The 21,913-nt window shown below is 44.2% G+C and overlaps 1 protein-coding gene across 7 annotated transcripts in view; it reads right to left on the bottom strand.

Moving 5' to 3' along the window:
• Nucleotides 1-17,674: 17,674 nt before the first annotated feature.
• The window catches only part of AKAP7 (A-kinase anchoring protein 7), a 119,310-nt gene continuing 115,071 nt past the window's right edge, over nt 17,675-21,913 (bottom strand). For 4 of the 7 annotated variants that reach the window (XM_084777786.1, XM_084777780.1, XM_084777782.1 and 1 more), the window contains one exon: nt 18,948-19,741. In XM_084777786.1, the coding sequence (XP_084633912.1) occupies nt 19,545-19,741 (197 nt within the window). In that variant the 3' untranslated portion in view covers nt 18,948-19,544. Of the gene's footprint in view, nt 18,897-18,947; nt 19,742-21,913 lie in introns of those variants that run through there. The other 3 variants (XR_014778369.1, XM_084777781.1, XM_084777784.1) reach the window with 3 other exon arrangements.

The following is a 21,913-nucleotide window of genomic DNA, read 5'->3' as shown; positions in this document are numbered from 1 at the left end:
ACCCAAGCTGGACACTGGCACTGTGAGTCTTCGGCACTCCACGTCTATGAGATACAACCACAGAAATGGAAGACAAACCAGGGGGAAGGCTATATTTTGTCAACTGCATGTTTTTCTATCTTTGGGATGAAGCTCACTCTACCATTCTTCCCAGAGGAAAAGAAGAGCAGGCTCAAGATAGTCACAGGCCCTCAGAAGTAGATGTTTATGAAAGTCCCTAGCAGGAAAAAAAAAAAAAAAGCAATATGCTGAGCCCCTGCCATATGGATAGGGGAGATATAAGCTGACAAATAACTAACTTATTTTTACAGCAGACTATAGTCCCAAACTTTTGTTTACAAAGCCATATGCATTGGTTTGGGGGCTCCATAAACAAGGAAAAACTGTAGTTCGCGCATATTTGTTCACACATCTGTTGAGGCCTCCAAGACATGCCAGAGAAACAGGAGCGATAGTGGCATTAGGGGAATATGTTCAGGGTGTCATGAGGGCACCAAGAGGGAGCGCCACCTGTTGTTGCACCGGCTGTCAAATCCGCACCAATGAAGGCACATCTTTCCTTCTATCATTATCAGCTTTTAAAAATGGGGTTACTCAGCCAAAGTAGAGTTAATTTCATTTGTCCACTGAGGCTCAGACTAGTCTAGTTTTTCTACATTAGTATTGCGTGTTAGCACTCTCCTTCATGAAGGGCAAAACGGGAAAGGGTTTTTGCTGCATGCTCAGCACAGCAGTGGTGACACAGAGTTTGGTGCTGTCTGGTCGTCCCACCACTCTTCCAGAATATGAGTTTTTCATACTTCCAGACATGAAGTTTTTTATCACACATAGAGAACATGGTAGACCTCAAAGGAAATGCAACAGAAAATTAAAACTGAAAGCAAAAACCGTTTGCAATTCTAGCACATTTTAAAGAAAACGCCAGGAAGCACAGAATTGAGCCCACTGGCAAACTTGATTCATTCGAATAGCCTGATATTAGTCCTTTGAACAAATCAAGCAGGTTTTCACATGGCTATTATCTGAGCTCAGTGGCCCATCTTCCTCAGCCCACAACACATCTGCTGCTTCATGGAAGCACACCAGTGAAAACCACCAACAGTGGGCCGATTTGCAAACTGCTCCCTAGCTACCTCCTCCAAAGTTGCAAACAGCCATCCCTATGCAATGGTGTGCACATGTGAGTGCATGCCTGCATGCATGCATGTGTTCTCTCTCTGTGTGTGTGTGTGTGTGTGTGTGTGTGTGTAAGAGGGAGCTGGAAATAGAGATTGTTCTTTCATTTACTCGGCAAGTATTGATCTGTCTGCCCAATATGCTAACCTCGACAGACATTCCAAAGCGCACTGCCAATCCCTCCCCTAAATGCTGGTTTTCACTATATGAAAGTGCAGGACTCAGCAGCAAAGAGAACGTGTTCCTTAAAATGGAAGCTAGAAGTAATCCCTCGGGCATTCAAGAAGGGAGCTCAATTATGTGGTGTGCCTAACTGTGCCAAGCCACACAGCCTATGCTGGATACACGTGCGACAGCCCAGGTTAGCAGCTCTCCAGGACAAAGGAAGGGACTCTGAGGATGGCCTCACTGGCGATGGACAGACTGCACTCAGTGCCCAGCTAACAAGCAAATTTAATCATGAGCTGAGCATTCATGCTTCCGTGTGCAGAGACAGGGAGAGCACACAGGGAGGTGAGTTTTCTCCATGATGCCTCTAGAGGACCTGCATCTGAACATGCTCAAAATAGAAAAAGCAAACTGGAAGACACATGCCTTAAATAGACACAGCTTTTGTCACGTGAAGGAAAACACGGCGTTTTGGTGGTTCCTTATTGACGGCTCCATTTTTTTTTTTTAACAGGATGCCTAGGATGTCTGCTGTTGCCCGGGTTTTCTAACCTCCTCCTCCTTTAGGCTTGTATTCTAAAAAGTAAAAATAGTAAGGATTTCTTTTCTGTGTTAGACAAAAATGAAAGAACCTAGTTTCAAATAATTACCAACTATGCATTTCTATCTATATGGCATTTTGGAAAAGGCCAATATGTGTGTGTGTGTGTGTGTGTGTGTGTGTGTGTGTGTGTGTGTGTGTGTGTGTGTGTGTGTATGCAGGAGTAGCGATGGGTAAGAGGTTTCCCAGAATTAAAAAGGAAGGAGCTGGTGAACCCATGGGTGGTTTGAAGGTGTCAAGACATTAACATGCTTCTCAGCCACACAGGGTGGTGACAAGAATTCATGCAGGTATATAGACAGAATTTAAACACTCTCCCCAAACTGAGTTTTACTGTGAAGAAAAACTTTAAACTGACTTAAATATATCATATGCTTATTTCTGTGCCACATGTCAGTAAGGTTCCACTTGTGGTGAAGATGCTGATGCTAAGCATCCCGCCTCTGGTCTCCATCAGCTCCACTGTGGCATCACAGTGTCAACATAGTGGGCGTGTTATTGCAGCCTTACTTCTGGCATCACTACAGGGGTGTCGCTTCAAGGTCAGCTAAGCTCTCAGTGTCTCGTGTCTAAGAAATAGAGCTCAGACTGACGTAATCTGCCGTCTTCCCCGACCTCTGCTGCATCTCTCTAGGCTTGGGGGCCACCGCTTTTAAATCCGTAACTAAAAAGATAAGTAAAAGAGTAAGACATTCTTTGTTTTCTTTTAACCAAGAGGTATAACTCACCATAAATTCTCATCTTTTATCACCTTCATTTTTTTCCCTCCTCAAAAGAAATGGTTGCTCAGCACTCGCAAGGCCAAAGTTCAGTTCTCAGCATTGACAAGAAGACAGAGAGGGAAGAGGAGACATCGTAAGGAATTTCATCATTTCATTAGTTACATGTTTTTGAGAGGTGCTTTGTTGCATTCCTGGACATTAACAAGGCCACCTCGTCACTAGTAACAAGGTCACTAGTCTCTTCAGGGATTTTTGTTTGTCTGTTTGTTTGTTCACTGTTTGTTTTGCCATTTTAAAGTTACTAATGACAGCTAGGGGTTGTGCCCTACTTCCAATGCACAGCCACCCACATGTTATCTTTAAACGCAGAGTCTCTATCAGAGAGGAATGACTTCCCACTTTACTTACCGTGGATGCAGACATACACTGGCTTTCCAAGCCCTACAACCCATCCTGGGCCAGGCATTTTCCTCTTTTTCCCTCCTTAACTTCTTTGCTAATAGCAGCACCCTTATAGCAAACTGTGGGGAGAGAAGCCACCCTCAGCTTTCTTCTGCTGCCTTTCCACTCGCCATCGCTGGCCCTGAGTTCCCCACTGTCTTGTCCTTGTAGTTGTGACTCCATTCCCCTCACCCCCACCCCCGCCCCAAGACTGAGCTCGCCTGAAGTATTTTACCTCTATTTCCACTTTTCTGGTCTCTGATACTGATGAAATCTCTGCATCTGAGACTTACCCCGCAGGCTTTGCTTAATTCCCAGCATGCACTTGTGGAAAGTGAATCCTCCAGGTTCTCATTCACACTTTGCAAAGGAAATATGTTCAGTGATTGGGGCAGGGTAATCCTTCCAGAATGTTCTTTGCATATAAATGCTTTAGTCACAGTTTTAAAATCTCACTCATGAATAGAAATATTTTATTCATATTGTCCGATACAGTATATCTTGTTTAACATATTTACTCAGCTTCGTATTTAAAATAAACTCTGTCTGCCTTATTCCTCTCTTGCTGCTGTTGTTGTTTTAATTTTTAGATTTGCTTATTAATTGTAAACATATGAATGTTTTGCCTGGATACATATATGTATACCATGTGTGGGCGCCCTCAGAGGTCAGAAGGGGGCATAAGATTCCCTAGAACAGGAATGAATGGGTAGTTGTGAGCCTCCATGAACACAGGTCATTTATAAAGCAACAAGCGATCTAAACTGCTGCGCCCTATCTACAGACTCTTGGTTTGGATTGTTTGAGATGGGGTCTCATATAGTCCAGGGTAACCCCAAACTATCCCTGTAGCTGAAGGTGGCCTTGAACTCCTGATTCCCTGCCTCCCTCTGCCAAGTGCTGGAATCACAAAATGGGCCACCATGCCATGTCAGTTTATTCTCCTTAGTGGAATAACCGCTGTTAACGTCCTAGTGAAACATTCGGGCTTACTTGGTTTTGCTGGTGTTGTCATCATAAACTATGATGTTGGGACCACTTTTGTACTTAATAATTTTGTAGAATCATACAAATATAATTGCAGGTAAAGGTGAAGTGGAATGAATTTCAGGGTTGACATTACTAGCTTATTCATCACCACAGATTTAACAATGTGCTACCAAAATGTGGCATCAGTTTAGATCCTTACCTGAAGAGTGTGTGTGTGTGTGTGTGTGTGTGTGTGTGTGTGTGTGTGTGTGTGCAAGCATGTGTGTGCCCACGGGGTTCTCACACCTTCCCCTAGCCCTCAACTCTCAGATCGTCTCCAATGAGTTTTATATGTCACTTCTTTGTCGTTTTGACCTGTTTCATTTTCTAGCATTAGAGTCCCATGGTCAACTCTGGCCTACACTTAACAACAACTTACTCTCAAGGTTTCAGCTGCCCACAGTAACCCACACACTTGAAAACATAAAAAGGGGGGATGACTCATGAGTGATAAATAACTTATTATATAATATAGTTACTGTACTTTGTTCGGTATTTTTAGTCTCTTGTTGTACATAATTTTAAAAATAAAATTTGTCCATAGGATACAGATAGGGAAAGTAGATATAGACATATAAATATACATATATGAATATATGTATATTTGTAAAAATATATGTATACATATGTGTGTGTGTGTGTGATTGTGTAGTAACCCATAGTTTTAAGGTTCCACTGTGGATCATGGAACCCCTGCCCCTAGATAAGGGTGGAGCAATTGAATTAGTGAATGGCTAATGAATGATCCAAGGATGATTAGGATTGAATGAGATACTGGCATTTGGGCCTCAGGAAATTCATCAAGCTCAAGGGCAGGGGCACAAGGACCCTCCTCTGCCTCTTCACATCCTGGCGCTTCCGCCTGACATCTTCACTCACACGGCTGACCTCCAGGGCAGGGCAGCCGCCAGGGCAGCATCACAGGCCCCTTCTCTTCTAGACTGGCCACACTTGGCACTTCCACCAGAAATGAAGCAGAGAGCTCTGTGCTGCCACGTTTCCCCAAACTTAGAATGAGAGGGTCCCTGAACACAGCCTTAAGCAAGTGCCTCGGGCAGCCCACACAGCCAAAAGCCCCTGTCCTTGCTGCACTGGTTTCTCTAGCCTCTCTGCTGTGTGAGTCCTTTCTATGCCCCTAGGCAGGGACAACAGGAGTCTAATTCAGTCACGCCTTCTTGCTGTGACCAGTTTGTTGAACAAACAGGACTTTAGATGTTATCCAAATACAGCTTTGCTTTTATTTCTCTGCCCCATTATACTTCATTCTGTGTGGGTAATCTGTGCCAGGATAAATTTCTTACAGTCCTTCACACGAGGAGTTTCTCCCCCTGAGTCACAGGCTCCTGCGGTTTCCTTCTGTAACACACATATCATGCTTCCACTCTTTGGGTGCCTGGTCCTGTGATAGTTAAATACACCCAACCTAGTGCCCAGTATCTTTTCTGACCCACAGCTGGGTGCTGCAGCTGTGGGAGTAGAGAGTGGAAAGGGAAGTCTGGCTTTTCAAGCCTGCCATCTTCTCTGTACCTCCTCCACTCTTCACCCTGTTAGCAGGAAGAGACACAGAGGGACTGTGGCTGAGTATGCTTTTACATGATGACGTTGTTCAGTCTTCAAAATGCTGTAGAAGAAGGGGAGGAGAAGGAGGAGGAAGAGGAGGAGGAAGCAGAAGAGCAGGGGAAGAGGAAGAGGAGGAGGAAGAGGAGAAAGAGGAAGAGGAGGAGGAAGAAAAAGAAGAAGAGGAAGAAGAAGAAGAAGAAGAAGAAGAAGAAGAAGAAGAAGAAGAAGAAGAAGAAGAAGAAGAAGAAGAAGAATAAAAGTGCCCCTCTAGCTGGGGGTTCCTGCAAGCCTCCCCTTGACCTTGAAGAATAGAGTTGTGCTCCAGGCAGTCCCCAGAGACCCTTCCCAGCTCTCCCACCTCTTTTGGCTGTGACAGTCCTTTGCATCCCACTGACAGCCTAGATTACCTTCTATCCCATGGGGGACAGTTGTGAACCTGGGGTTGCAGGCGCATCCCACACACTACCCACCCAGAGCCAGTCCGAAGTTTCTCTTCCTCCGGGTCACTCAGTTGACAGTTTGGCTACTCTGGGGTCAGCTCTGGTGATCCCTAGGGCCCCAGGTATCAGTCTTCGGTGTCCCATTGTATCCTCGACACTGGACTTACAGCTCCAGGCTACCCACGTGGTCTTCAGGAAGTTTCCACCAAGACAAGCTTGAGCTGAGGGCACAGAAAAGATGAACAAAGCTGGGAGTCCGTTAAAGCAAGAGTGAACAGATGGGCTGGGACACACTGACACTCTAAGGAAACCACAAGAGCAGGAAGTTAACGTGGCTTTCTGCTACTCCTGTCCCCTGAAGCAAGCCACCGATGAAGGTTTTGACCTTCTTTTAGGTGACTACTGGACTGAGAGAACTCCTGCTACACACAGTGTGAGGGAAGGGGCACCGAGGTCCCTAAAGAGGCCAGAGAAGAATCTGAACTCAAGGCCTAAGTTCCTCCAGTCAGGACCAGTCTGTTCCTTTCTCCACGCTTGGCTTCCAGAACACGCAAGTTCCTCTGTTCCTTTGACTCTCCATTACTGAGGTATTTGTTGGAAATGAATCCTTCCTCAGAAGGCTAGAAGCTTCTGCTGGCATTTACTTTAAAAGGCTTATTTAAGCGTGTGGATCTATCTCTTATAACCCAGAATTATCTCTCAGGAACCTAAGAGAAGTCCTAAGAACATAAATATCGAAAGAATAAGGCCCCTTACCCAGAATTCTGGGACAACAGAACCCTCACTTTCACGAGCTCCAGCCGGCAAACACAGTGGCCTCGTCTCATTTACAGTGACCAGTTCACCACGTCTGACTTCTCTCACTCTGCTGAGACCCCATGTTCTTCCCCCTATGAAGCCCCCAAATCAGCATGGAGCTTCCATCTCTGCTTAATGATATGTTAAATTCCCAGATTTGTGTTATGTAAGATATTTTACACAGCCTTTCTTGGTAGATACTTTAAATTTAACTAAGACTGACCTATGGCTGGATAGGATTAAAAGCCACAGAACCACAGATTGGGGACTGCAAGTTTCATGGACTAAAATTAAGAGTGTAGGGAGCAGACCTGGAATTCACACATTAAAATAGCAAAATACAACTCTACTCAATCAAGATCAAAACATCAGAAGCATCAACTATCTTCAAAGACCTTGAAATTTTCCTTGGCCCATCAGAACAGCTATTTAAGGGTGTCCTTGCCAATGTCCTTGCCTTAGTGTCCTTGCCAATGGGCCTTGACTAGGCCTGGTTCCTTTTTGCAAAAGCCCTTGACATAGCATCAAACTCTAAGTGTAATGGCCAGCATGTCCTTGCTCAGAATCACTGAGTCACATAAAACATTTTAAATGAGCCCACGTACCTTTCTCTTGTCACATTGTGTCCCACTGTCTTGTCACTGTGACCACATACCTGGCAAAAGGCAACACGAAGAAGACGAAGTGATCTTTTCGGCCCATAGTTTGAGACACAGGTTTCCCGATGGCAAGGGTTGGTGGTGCAGGCCTGTGACCTCAGCTACTTAGCAGGCTGAAGTAAGAAGATCACACGGAAGAATCGGGGGAGGCAAGGACCCAGAGTGTTTAGGAGCCCCACAAGGAGACTATCGAGGCTGGCAGATCTGGACCCAGGGGGGCCTGAACAAACTGTTGCACCAATCAAGGACAATGCATGGAGTAAACCTAGACCCCCACCCCCACCCCTGTTCAGACTTAGTGAATGGACAGCTCATTCTCCATGTGGGGGAGAGCAAAGACCGCCTCTGACATGAACTCTGGTGCCCCCGATTTGATCTATTCCCCTTGTTTGGGAGGCGCGGCAGGCACACAGAGGAAGGGGAAGCAGGCTGTCTGGAAAGGACCTGATCAAGGCTATGGTCATACGGTGGGGGAGGAGGTCCCCTTCTGTCACAGGTCTAGGGGAGGGGAATAGGAAGAAAGAGATGGGGCCCTCCTAACTCAACTGTCTAGCAACAGCCTATTAGGTCTCACCAGGATAGGCTGCATTCCCTTCCTCTGTGTGCCCGCTAGTCTGTCTTGCCAAGGGACAGTGACCAAATCATGGGCACCAGAGTGCATGTCAGAGATTCAGCAGCAGTCCCCCCTCCCCCCACGTGGAGAATCAGCATTCCATCAGTTACATCTGAATGGGGGGGGGAGGTTGGTTCTCTGCATGCATTGTCCTTGGCTGGTGCAGGCCCCCTTTTGTCGGGATCCGGGATCCGCAGGCCTTGATGGTCTCCTGCTCCCTCCTGGACCTTCAACATCCCCCCCCACTCTTCCCTACAACTCTCAGCGCTCTATCCAGAGTTCAGCATAGAGTCCCAGTATCAGTCCTGATCCCACTCTGGGTAGATTCTCTCAGAGGACATCTATGTCCAAGGTCTAATATCCACTTATAAGTGAGTATATACCATGCATGTCTTTCTGGGTCTGGGTTACCTCACTTAGGATGCAATGTCTCTCAAAGTACCTACACAATTTTTTTACAGACCTTGAAAGGTCAATTCTCAACTTTATATGGAAAAACAAAAAACCCAGAATAGCTAAAACAATCCTACACAATAAAAGATCTTCCGGAGGAATCTCCATCCCTTATCTCAAATTGTACTACAGAGCAGCAGTAATAAAAACAGCATGGTACTGGCATAGACATAGGCTGGTTGATTAATGGAATCAAATTGCAGACCCAGAAATAAATCCACACACCTATGAACATTTCATTTTTGACAAAGAAGCCAAAACCATACAATGGAAAAAAGGCAGCGTCTTCAACAAATGGTGCTGGTCCAACTGGATGTCCACATGTAGAAAACGCAAATAGATCCATATTTATCACCCTGTACACATACTTCCTAAAGGGATAGATGAGGGAATTTTCACTAATGGGCTTATTTGGGGGTTTTTTTGGGGAGGGGTTGATTTTTTGTTTTTTGTTTTTAGTGAATGCTCTAATTTTTTTAAAAAAGGGGCATAGCTCATGGCCAGTTGTTGGATAGAACAAATGGTCGTCCCCTTAGTAGACTTGTCCTTTGCCATACAGGAACACAGAGAGTGGCCATGTCATCCCAGGGACCCAGCCATGGGTCTATAGAAAGTTTGGCTGGGTCGCATGCTGTAGAGGGCTTACACGAATCCTTTTATGAGGTTTTGTAGTTCTCAGCAGACACCACCTGCAGTATAGAAGACCAAGGATAAAGTACAGCTTGACCCAGATGTCTCGTCTTCACACGGCTGCTGTCCGTCATGCGCTCCTGGGTGTCACTCCTTCTGCTGGTGCAACTATAGGGAAGGGATTGTCTCTCATATACAATGATGTTCGGAACCTAGAGTCTGCACCACAGAGACTCGGCAGACTCTCTGGACATAGAGACAGACAGCATTTCATTGTGTTGTCCATGGGATGGTCCATACTAATAACTGGGGCACTGGGAGGTCGGAGGTCAAATGTCAAATCTGTAAAAATCAGCCTCTTCCATATCTCATGCTGTTCGTAGCATCTCGCCCAAAACAGGATATTATTGCGAATAAAATGAGAGATGGAGAAACAAAGATATGACAGTGAAAGAAAGAAAATACAACCCCTATCAATCATCATTGCCTCATCCCAATGGATGGCTCTTTCGCGAAGCAAGCACCCAGCCGAACATCTGTCTCCAGGAAGTGTTCAATAAATGCATGGGTGATGAAGGATCAGACCCTATATTCCCGGCTGTGCAATCTTCACACAGTATAGAGTTATGGCTGAAATGAAATCAATTATCTAATACATAACTACATGCTTTTTATTTTAAAAAAGGATTTATGAATTGGTTTATAATAATTTTGGGTAGCATGGCAAAATATCCCCAGTACATAAACTAAGACGTAAATACATGTTTAATGCCAACACTGAGACAGCATAACTATTAATGTTTTGGTTTTGCACGATACCATATATTACTTACCAGTGTGTCTTTCTGAGTCTAGGTTTCCTCACTCAGGACAGCCTTTTTCCAGTTCCACCCATTTGCCTTCAAATTTCATGATTTCAATATTTTTAATGGCTGAGTAGTACTCCATTGTGTAAATGAACTACATTTTCTTTATCCAATCAGTGGATGCTGAGACTCATGGCCAAACATTGGGCAAAGCATGGAGAGTCTGGTGGAGGAGTGGAGGGAGGGACAAAGGGACATGGGGATGACAGGAGCTCCACGGGACCACCAACAGAGCGGCCTGTGGAGCCTGAAGCACCAACTAAAGATCATGCATGGGCTGGACCTAGGTCCTCCACATAGATGTGGCCGGTGGGCAGCTCAGGCTTCATGTGGGTCCACTAATGAGGGGGGGAAAGATGGCTATCTCTGGCATGGACTCTGTTGACTGCTTTTCAGTCACTTCCCCCTGAGGGGATTGCTTTGCCAGGCCACAGGGGAAGAGGTTAAATTCGGTCCTGATGCGTCTTGATGAGCAGGGGTGGGTAGGTAGGGGGACTCACCTTTTCCAAGGAGTAGGGCAGGGGGGGATAGGGGAGGGAGGGTGGGACGCAGAGGAGATGGGGGAAGGGCTGTGACCAGGATGTAAAGTGAATTAAATAAATAATATATTACTTAAAAATCTTAAATGTCAAATTAAATTATATAATACCTCATCGATATAGCCAGTATGTCTACATAGGATGTTCTAAAATTTGTGTGTTTTTTTAGAAACAAAGAAACTTACTATCTTCAGTAACAAATATGCCTTAGAGGGAGATAGTATTTCTCTCACAAAGGTCCTTCTTATTAATTCAATTTTTGGTTTTGATAATTGTATACATTCACAAATAATGAATTCTAATAACTCTCACCCGTGACAATTCTCTTCTCTAGAAATCCTTTCCCCACAGTCATGTCTTTTTGTTTTGTTTTGTGACTACTGTGTTTAGCCATGGCTATCCGTGTAACAGGGACTGTAAATAGCTAATACCTCAGCAGGATGGGGTTAGGTGCCATGTATGATCACCTCCCCTTCCATATCTGGTTTTTTTTTTTTTTACATATTTTTAATGTGTGTGAGTATTTCACTTGCAAGCATGTCTGTGACCATGTGCATCCCTGGTATCCACAGAGGTCAAAAGAAGATGCCGGATTCCCCGGCAAACTCGAGTTATGGATGGTTGTAAACTGCCACGTCAGTGCTGAGAATCAAATCCGGGTCCTCTGCAAGCAGGATGAGTGTTCTGTACCACTGAACCATCCAGCCCTAGTCATGACCTTTTGATACAGTTTAAAGTCCCAGGCACGGATGCTCACTGCTTGTGGCATAGGCTCCCAATCTAATCAGAGGAGACACAGCTACTTCCAAGATGGCCATGCCACACTGTGGGCTTCTTCTACTGCATAAGCTCACTTTAGTGTTTCAATTTGGCTTACAGAAACCGCCCCAATTCATCTTTGAAAGAATAACACTGCATAGCAAAGCGGTGACCATTTGCTTTTCAACCTTAAGCATTGATAGGGAGGGTCGCCAATCACACATCCTTATGTGAGAGGTCTTCTCCGAGCTGCACATTTGGTTCCGTCGGTCTCATGCAACTCCATAGTTTAAGCCTCGGCTTGTTTCACATCTACTAATATCCCACTGTTCCAGATCACTGGCCAAGCCCTGAATCAACAGGACAGAGGGATTCACTATGAAATTACATGGAAAAGGCCATCCATGGAAGACACAAGGAAAAGAACATTTAGAGAGATGAAGAACAGGCAAGAGGGATCCAGGCTGTCACATGACCAACATCCCTGCTCAACTTACTTCCTGTTCTGTGGTGTCAGATATTCACTGACTTCTTAAAATAATCCATTGTGGTAAAAAAAAAATACTATATAGACCTTTTTTTAAAAGCATGGGTATGACATTCTGAATGCACTGACAACTGCTAATTTCTCTTTTAAAGTCTAAATTCCCCACAGTCTGTGTTTAGAGTGGCCCTCTTCTCCTCTTTGTTCGGTTCCCTTCCTTTCATCTGAACGCTCCGCTGGGCTTGTCATGCTGTTCAGCAGCTCCAGCAGCCTCCACTGACCTCAGCTCTGGTCATTTAACTCAGAAGCTATCCTTCAAGTCTTAGTATCGCCTACAGGAAAACCTCTTTATTGTTTCTTTACTTAAAATCTTTCTACTCTGCCAGTGAGAGAAAAATTAATATTTTTCTTATATTAAAATACGCCTATATATCTAACACAGCTCTATCATTATTGGAAAATTAGACTTTTCCATTTGGTACTTGGTATATTTTAAGTGCTTTTATAAAGTGTAATATGATGTAGCCCTGTTGTTACAATTACATCATCATCATCATCATCATATATTCAGCAGATCATACTGTCTTAGAATTTTAGAGGTTGCCTTCTTCTCTCAGAGTTTGTAAACCAAGAAAATTTATGCAATGATGATGTTATGAGTACTGTCACAATCATTTTTTTAAAGTGCAATAAATGTTTTGGTCTTTGTCACCCAAAACATGCAGGTGCTTTCACTTCCCATTTCTATCCAGGTACCCAGAATTCCAGTGAGCGTGTGCTCTTGGAGGCTAACTGACTTCCTGATAGGCTGGAAAGATGAGCACTATCTCTTATGCTGCCAGGGGAGCAAGATTTACCAGTATGTCCCCATCTGGGGCTTGGGTGGCCTTATTTGGAGAGTATATGAGAAATATATGAGGCTACTTGACTGTCACAATTCCTGGAGTCTGCTGCTGGCATTTAGTGTGTACCAATCAGGAACAGAGGCTTCCTATAATGAACAGAAGTGTCCGATCCAAAGTGCCCACTAGGCCCTGGGTGGAAGTACTGCTTCCGAATAACTTGTATTCATTTGGATATTTAATTGCAAATAGTAAGGGCAGCTTTAGACAGTTTTCTTTTCTTAGGTTCGTCTATTTCATGTGTGTTTTGCCTACATGTGTGTACGTATGTATGTGCACCGTGTGTGTGACTGGTGCCCACAGAGGCCAGGAGACAGGAGTCACATCCCCTTACCTCTAGAATGGAGTTACAGATGGTCGTGAGCCATCGTGTGGGCGCAGGGACCGAAGCCAGGTCCTCTGCGAGAGCAACAAGTGATCTTAACCGCTGAGCCATCCCTCTAGCCCAGCGTTAGCCAGTTGCACGTAGAACCAGAACTTAATGGCTGCAGACTACTCCCAAAGACACAGACAATCAGGCTGGGAAGCAAAGAAGGAGAGCAAGGCCCCATTACACTGCCAGCTACCCTGAGTGACCCTGTTCCACTCTGCATTATGAGTTTATCAGAGATACCCAAGCATCACATGTACTGGGGGGGGGCAGCAGTGTGTATGTATATGTTCATGTGGGTATATGCCCGTGTATGTGTATGCATATGCATGGGGAGGTCGGTTGATATCAGGCATCTTACTCAATGACTTTCCATATTATCTTTTGAGAAATGGTCCCACAAGGGGCCTGAGACTCACCAACTGACAATGCTGTCTAGTTAGTGAGCCGTAAAGATCTGCTTATCTCTGAACCTCAGTGCAGCACTGGGGGACACAGACAAATGTCTCCCGTGATGGGAACTCAAATCTTTGTGCTTGTGCAGCAGGCACATCACCAACTGAGCCACCTCCAACCCCCCACCCCCAACCCCCCAACCCCCACTCCCCCCCCCCACAGCCCCACCACTGCTTCTCAACTCACCATCTCCCTCTTTCTTGGTGGAGCACAGATCCCAAATTCGTATCTTGGTGCACCAATGAGATGCTCAGTTCCAGGATTCTGCCTCGGGCCTCTCCCCTGGGGAAGTGGGGCCCTCAATATAGGAGCTTACACAGGAAAGGTGTTCTAGGATGCCAAGCAGTCATTAACTGTGACAACCGTCTACCAAGTCATCAAAGAAGCCCTTGTGCAAGCCTTTCCCTGAAGGCGCTTCCCAAACACACACTTGGCAAGAGCAGCTTCCAAATCTGTCCTCCAGGATCTCAAAAGGATATACTTAGTCTCTCCCCTCTGCTGCATATTCATGCTGTGTTCTCTACTTCAGTTACCATAGCAGATATTTGCATTGGTGCATATGTGCCGTTTTCGGTGCTCTCAGCACTATAATTTCTGCCTAGTTTCTTGTTTCTTTGTCCTCTCGCCTCCTACAGGTTCTTATATCTCACACAAGTATATGTAAAAATATTTTCCGAAGTTAGAGGTAAGATGAAATATATGCTAGAGAAAAAAAAAATCAGTGAAGAAATTACAGCTTCCTTTAGTACAAAGACACCGTGGAGACACTGTGCCCAGGGGAGTTGGGGCAGGAATGGTACGGAGACTTTTGGACTGCTATACCAATTCACAATATGGCTATTAAAGATCACGAGGGTATAAGCCATATAACTACGGAAGCTGTCAGGATCGCAAGCAGGACTCTGCCACTTTTGTAACGTGAGTCAACGAAAGCAACCCCTAAGATATGGGGTACTTCCATATGATATCAGCATTTCAAAAGTAATGTGGATCATTGAAGGGAAAGCCGTGTACGTTTCCAGGGCACATCAAATTACTGTCTCCGTTCTACTGGTCAGGCTCTAGTTTATTTGTCCTTAGCGTTACCGATACAAGGGAATTTCATGGTCTCCCAATATGGGACTAATACTGAGGTCTATAGAGGACTAGATAGTGCAGTTTCCATTTTAAAACCATCACCTGAATTGATCAGTTGCATTTAAATAAATACAAATTAGTGGTTTGGAGCCCAGGACGCTGTAGGAAGATAATGGCGCTTATCTTCAGAAGTTCTCAAGCTGCCTTCTAAATGAGCCTCGCCACCCCAGTACAGTGAGTGATGCAGGGAAGAGCGGCTATGACCGCCTCGTAATCTTAAACTCTCCAACTCCAACGTAACTGCTGTAATATTCATTTTACCTGTGAATGAAACCATTTGCTGTTGTTGGTGTGCACAACTGTCAAGTTCATGTTGGAACTGGGAATGTTTCAAATGTTTTCTGGGTTTATTTGTTGTTGGTCTTTTTTTTTTTTTAAGATTCTTTTGTATCTATCGTGAAAAGTTGGAAAGTTGGAATCCATAAATGCATCTGTAAGATTTTTAAAGATAAAATTATTACAGGTGATATTTGAGAACACTGAGAATGGATTCTAAATAGTTGTCCTTACACACCTTGTCCTTACACACCCACACACTCCTCATCAAAGAAACTTCTCTTTGCGACAGATGAAGGCCATTAAAGAAAACCACAACCAATCAAAATGCAGAGGTGTGAACCCAGTTCTAACTGATACACCTGCCACACAACTCGCATGTGCAAGGTTCAGGGATCATTAAAGGAAAAAACAGAGAGATTGTAAGCCAGAGGGTCAGGGAGTTTGCTGCGAGGTTGTGTCTCCTACGAATGTCAGAGCTACACCCATGAAATCTCATCAGTATGGCCACCAAAGCAGAGCCTGAACAAGGATGACACTGAGAGACATGCTAAGATGGAACGGGGCAGCTCAGGCAGCCTCAGCCTGAGACCAAGAGCTGCGGACAGCCAAGGAATGCTGAGAGGAGGAGAAACAGTCTCCCCAGGGAAGAGCACAATAACTAATTATCCCACCAAGTGGTCAGCCCTGAACATGCATACATACAGGTAACATTATACAGACTGAACAGGTTATATTACGTACTTAGTAATATGTGTATATTACTACTGTTATATATTACATTATATGATTAGGAATATGTATATATATGTGAACACATGTACGTGTAATAATTTTTTAAGAGGCCATGAATTTCAAAGAGAATAAGGGAAGCAGGATAACACGGAAGGATTTGAAGGGAAGGAATGGAATAAAATGATGCCATTATAATATCAAAAGCCAAAAACAAATGAACAAACAAAATGCTCAGAACAGTGGCTAACACTAGGTCATCGATTGACCAATTTGTACTTAAAGATGTTGTGTCTGTGTTGGCTTTGGCAATGGCATGAAACCCTTCACTGGTGACATAAGGAGATGGTTGTTTTCTACACGTGTGATTGGGTGTACAAAGAGCAAACATGTCTTATTGGCTGTGTGCCTGAAACGACATGTAGATTATGATGTCAGCTGCTGTCATTACCTCCTTATTGGAACATGAGATTTCTGGGAGTTGACACTTTGGGGCTTTCGCAGAAAAATCATTTGAATTCTAACTAGACTCTAGATGTGATCCTAATATGAGCTGAACATTCCTAAGCCAACTCGCTGAAAACAGAAAGTTTCCAAAATTCAAAACATTATGAATGCTGAGATGACAACACAGGAAGACAATTCTTCACCTGGCCTCATAGGATGAGTTGCAGTGAAAGTGCAGGCACACTAAAAATTATGTAAAATGACCTTGAGGCTGATGTGTAAGATATACATGCATTGTATGAAATAGATGAAAACAATACTCAGACATGGAGCCCATACCTAAGATACTACAAATACTCCAAAGTCTGAAAAATAAAATAAAATAAAATCAGATATACTTCTGATGCCACAAATGTCATAGAAGTCCAGCAAGCTGTGAATGCAAAGGAAAAATAGCTTCCAGTTCTACACCGAGAAGAGGCCTGACAGAGTCTCAGACTTCACAAGTGAGGCCAAGCTCCAAGCTGGCAAAACATGTCCCACTGTTGAAAGTGTTACTTTCTGATTATTCTTTACCCTTGTAGGATCTATCTTAAAATGTTGGAATGTGGCTCTAAGCAAGAATACTCCCCCTAGGGGTTCCCTTCGTGAAACTGGCAACCAACAAGTGGACAAGAAGTGGTCATCCTTCAGACACCTAAGCATCTAATGTCACCACACCAGGTTGAATGGTGTGACCTAGTCCAGCAGCCATCAGGCTGGCAGCATCAAGGCAAAGCCCAAAGAAAGCTGCCCTGGGCTCCTCACAACCACCTGTCAAGATTAGGAAGTGAGGCTCAGAAAGTGATCTGGTTTGCTCTAAAACACCCATTGGTATGAAGTGCCCGTCTAGAGGCAACGGCTGCTTCCTGGTCCAGTGTTTTTGCGAGCAGGTTCACATGGGATTCCATGGATGAGGACATCTAGATGCTGTCTTCTATCATATTTGTAGAAATTCTCAACCAGTGTGTGTGTGTGTGTGTGTGTGTGTGTGTGTGTGTGTGTGTTTCTAGGGACTTTATTACTCATCTTCAACTTTTGAAATATTGTATTTAGTAAAGGGAGGAAATGTCCCATTGTAGAAAGTGTCACCTTTGAAGTACAACAGAATTTGCTCTTTTCATATTTGCTACTTGTGATACAGGATTAGTTATTTTAAAGATACTACTTAGGTTATCTTTGAATTTTCTGTTCTGTTGTTATCTGTGTATTAAGTTGACTGATTTGAAACCATGAAACAGTCTAGAGTCAAAAATGATGTGGCAATGTGCTTCCTTTAACACAAAGGCAGGACACATTAAGTCCCTGCCCATGGCTTCGGAACACCAACAAAGGTCCAACAGTTTCCAGAAGAAAGAAGAGAAGAGGAGGAAAAGCAACAGGGGTAAATAGTACATTTATTAAAGAGCATGAAAATGTAGGAACTTATAAAGTAATACATTATGAATTAAGGTATGAATTTACCCAGGTGGAAAAAATAGCCCAAATCCATAAGCAAACTGGATTGTAGATGTGAGATGACTACATATTTCATCTCTGATCATCTCTTTTCCCATCATCCATTGATAGCAGCAGTTTTTAAATGACTGCCAAAAAGGCTGCTACAATGAACATCACATGGGGAGGAACATTTCAAGAATGCTCTCTTAAAAATGAACCAGTGCAACTATTCAAATTGTAAATAACAGAGACTTGGGGCTCATCTTCAGAGAAGCAGAAAATAAAAACCCTGAACATTGTTCACTGGGAAATGAAAAAACAAACAAACAAACATTTTCATCAGTAAAAAATAATGTATATAGACATCATAAAACATTCTTAACCAGTGACTGCAATGGTTACATTTACAAATGTTCAGTCAAGTACTGATGCTCTATAAACACTTAGATTCTCATCAAAGGTGACAAAAGACAAGCCCGGACAACGCTTGTTTTGAAGTAACAAGGGCCATATCGAGGAGGCAGGTGACCCTCAGAATACTGTTGTTGGTTTTACTGTGTTTTGTTGTTTTTGTCTATGAAGGATTTTTTTCATAATCTATGTTGTTGTTTTTTATCTGCAAGGACCCACAGAACATCTCACAACAGCTAAGTAAGAAGTTATTTCTAAAAAATGAGTCGACCAAAACAAAACAAACATTATAAAACTCAACTTCAGCTATTGATGATGATGGTGGTGGTAGTGATGATGATGACGACGACGACGACGACGATGATGATGATGATGATGATAAGGCAAAAATATGTTTTCTTTGGCAAGAAGTTGTTACTTTCTTACCAAATGTTGGTTTGTGGGCTTTGTAGAAACTGTAAGAACACTCTGGTTATTTACCAAAGAGCTATTTAATGGGCTGAGAGTTCATCCTTTTTACCATGCATAGCAGCAGTGGAAAGCTATGGCAAAGTCATACTGAAATCAGCATCGTTCATTTGATTGCCGTTATTAAAATTTCTCCCTTCAAAAAGCTCCTTCCTAATCTTGGCCAGAGTCTCAGGCTTCATCAAAAGGTCCTTTATCTGTTTCACTTTGGACTTCAGCTCCATCCTTTCTCGGTGCAAAGCTTCGCTGAGTAAGTCTTGGGCTCCGATTGGTTTCTTGCCTAAGGGGGTAAAATTATATAATACGCTTAAGGTACAAATATCAATGATATACATTAAGTATGGCACACTGACTTATCAAAATAAGGCTTAAGAACCTTTAAAAATGTTACCCACATTTCATAGAAAAGATTGCATTTTGCCAAAAATATATAATTTACGTGAAACTTAATTTACTGTAAATAAAGATCACTGTATGATAATGGCACACCGGGGACAAACATGACACATTGTGGACTCACTCATGATCATTTCAATAGTGACAAACTGAACTGAGTACTTGATAGCTGTGTGCAAATTTTGGCCTCAGATAAAGTAGTCAAATGCTCTAAGCAATGTAAACGGCAGTATTCAGTCCGGTGGCAAGTCCTCTCCCTCCGCCTTTTGAGTCGGGCAGGCCTTTCCCTAAGCGCCCGCTCTCCCTTGTACATGGTTGATGGCACACGAACTCGGTGGTGTTCTTGTGTAAATTCATTTCTTCTGCTGGACTCAGCATCCCATTCTTCCCTGTTGTGTCGCAGCTACGCAGGCGCATCAATCATAAAAGTGTTAGGCGCTCTCCGGGGCTTGAACAGGACACGTAGTAACTAGCACACTGCGAGTCGTCAGGCTGCGACTCAGCCGAGGGGCAGCAGCCGGAAGGTTCTCTCTCATTTCCTGTTGCTATCACTGCCAACGCCATTCTGCTCGCCCTCTTCGGCTTTCGTGGCGTTCCCCTCCGCAGGCTGCTTTTTGTTCTGCGTTTCTTCCAGGTACTGCTGGACAGCCTTGAGCACGGCGCTCTCCACCAGCCTCTTACTGAGCCTGACCAGTTCTGCATCCTCAGGCTCCCCTCGGTCCTTCTCACCTACATTCCACAAGAGAAGAGAGGTCACTGAGCTCGTATCACCATAGCAACGACGAGGCCACAGGGCCCAGCTAGTTCCGCTTGTTAAAAGAGCAAGTGTCCCTCATTCTGGCGAAGGGGATCTATAAATCAGCAAGAGTGGGTTGCCTTTTCCTATGACATTTGTCCAAGCAGGACCCTGTCTGTTTCTGAAGACTTCAGGCTGAATAGCCGGAATTAGACACATGCACACCCCGGCTGGCAGCGCTGCAGCCTTCCCATTTCTACATGGCTTTGTGCTCCTCTCTCACCAGGAGGTTAATGGTGACTATGGAGCTGCCTGTGTCCACACCTGGGCTCTCAGACCCACGAATTCACCTAGGAGATCTGGGCCTGCAGCTCCCTCTGCAATGCTACCATGAGATCAAGATTGCCCTGTCATCTTCCCGCTCAGGATCACTCATTTTGAACCGCTTAGCACAGAGACGGGTTGTCGATAAACTCCCAGCACTCACACCAAGACAAACGCGGTACCCACTGCCAGCAGTGACTGGTTTAAAATAGGACTGCAAAGCCAGCATTCTATTTTTAAAACCCCCATCGCTAGCGCTGTCATTCAAGAGACGGGAAATTCTCCTGAGGATTACGATCCTGTGGTAACTTCCTAGAAATCGCTGTCTTGTGATGATTTTGCTGCCCTGCCAGTGACAATCCAGGTGTAAACATGTAAAGCAGGTGCCTTATTTACTGTTTTGAACAAGAGTCGCTTCTGCCACATCCTCACCCTACATCACTCTTCTACTCTCCAAACCCTCTCCTTACATTGTCTACTCAGCGGTTTCCCTCCCTCCATTGAAGCGTAGGCTGGAAAGTGAACGGTTGGTGTTAAGGAAGACGAGACTTTGCCCAGTAAGATGAGCTCAGTGCGGGACAATCCAAGGGCTCGTGGGGATGAAGCCCGTGCTACAGTTTGCATGCTCAGGCCTGGGACAGGAGGATACAGTGGGTGGGAGCAGGGAGACGGACATTATTTTCTATCCTCGCATCTAACAGGGCTTGGAGAACAAAAGAAGATGTCCCAAAGGATCACACCTGGCCCCAGACTGCCTTCAGAGCCCTGTTATTTGTCTACAGAGCACATGCAGGATCAATTCTGCGTGGAGTCACCCTCCATCCTTCCCAGGGACGGACATCATAAATAAGAGGGAGGTTGGGTTAAGATCAGGCTAGACAGATGCCTCAGCAACCGCTTCCCTATCAAATGTGACAACATGGCACCAAGGACCATGATCAGAAGTTTAAGCATATGTGCAGCGCAAAGCATGTTCAGAATTGACAAAGCTTTGGCTCAGTGATGAAGAACCTGCTGAACGGATACATCGTGATATTGTGAAAAGCAAAAGGAAAAAAATGTTACTAATAAACTTTAGGCAAAAGTTCAGAGTTTTACTAGTTAAGAATTCACGGAAATGTTGCCTAATATTTAAATGATTTTCTATCCATCTTAACGCACAACACTTACCCTGTACAGATGGTATCTCTATTCACACTGCGTGCAACTATTTGTACAGTGGCTCTTCAAATTTAAAGTGGAAAAAGCAGAGGTGAATGAAGGGATGCTTTCAAAAATTGACTTTCCACATCTCCACCCAGGCTCTATACCCAGGCCAGAGATTGCAATTTGTGGACAGGTCTGGACTTCTAGTCAGCTTTCTCGCTGGTAAGATAACAAGGTTGGATTTAAGTCTCATTGATAACTCGTTCTCTCAGACCCTTCTCAGTTCTAACACCAGGTACCTTGTGGTTCCTGTCAGTGAAGTGTCCCTGTGACTTTAAATGTTAAGAAATTTGAAACACCCTGGGTTTGTGGGATCGTATAGTCCCATACTCAGGAGGCAAGTTCAAGGCTCGTGTGGGCCCCAGAGGAAGACCCTGCTCAACACCTTTCTTAAGATGAGAGTCTGAGATATAAAAAGCTTCTCAGCAAATGTTCGTTTCCCTTCTGGCTGCCCTATTTTTGTTCGTGCTTTTACTATTGTACGTGTCAATCAAACCCAAAATATGGTTATCTTTGGTACTTCCTTGGCCTTTATCAGCACACTTCACTGCAGAACACTCTCAATATGCACTTCACAATTTCTCCTGTCTTCAAGGCACCTGACAAAATGCCTATAGATTTCTCTAAAGCATCCC

The sequence above is a fragment of the Acomys minous genome, assembly GCF_964271855.1.
Source record: "Acomys minous genome assembly, chromosome: 3".
Lineage (NCBI taxonomy): Eukaryota > Metazoa > Chordata > Mammalia > Rodentia > Muridae > Acomys > Acomys minous.
Note: the sequence above shows the minus strand (reverse complement) of the source record. Positions and strands in the feature narration are given on the sequence as shown.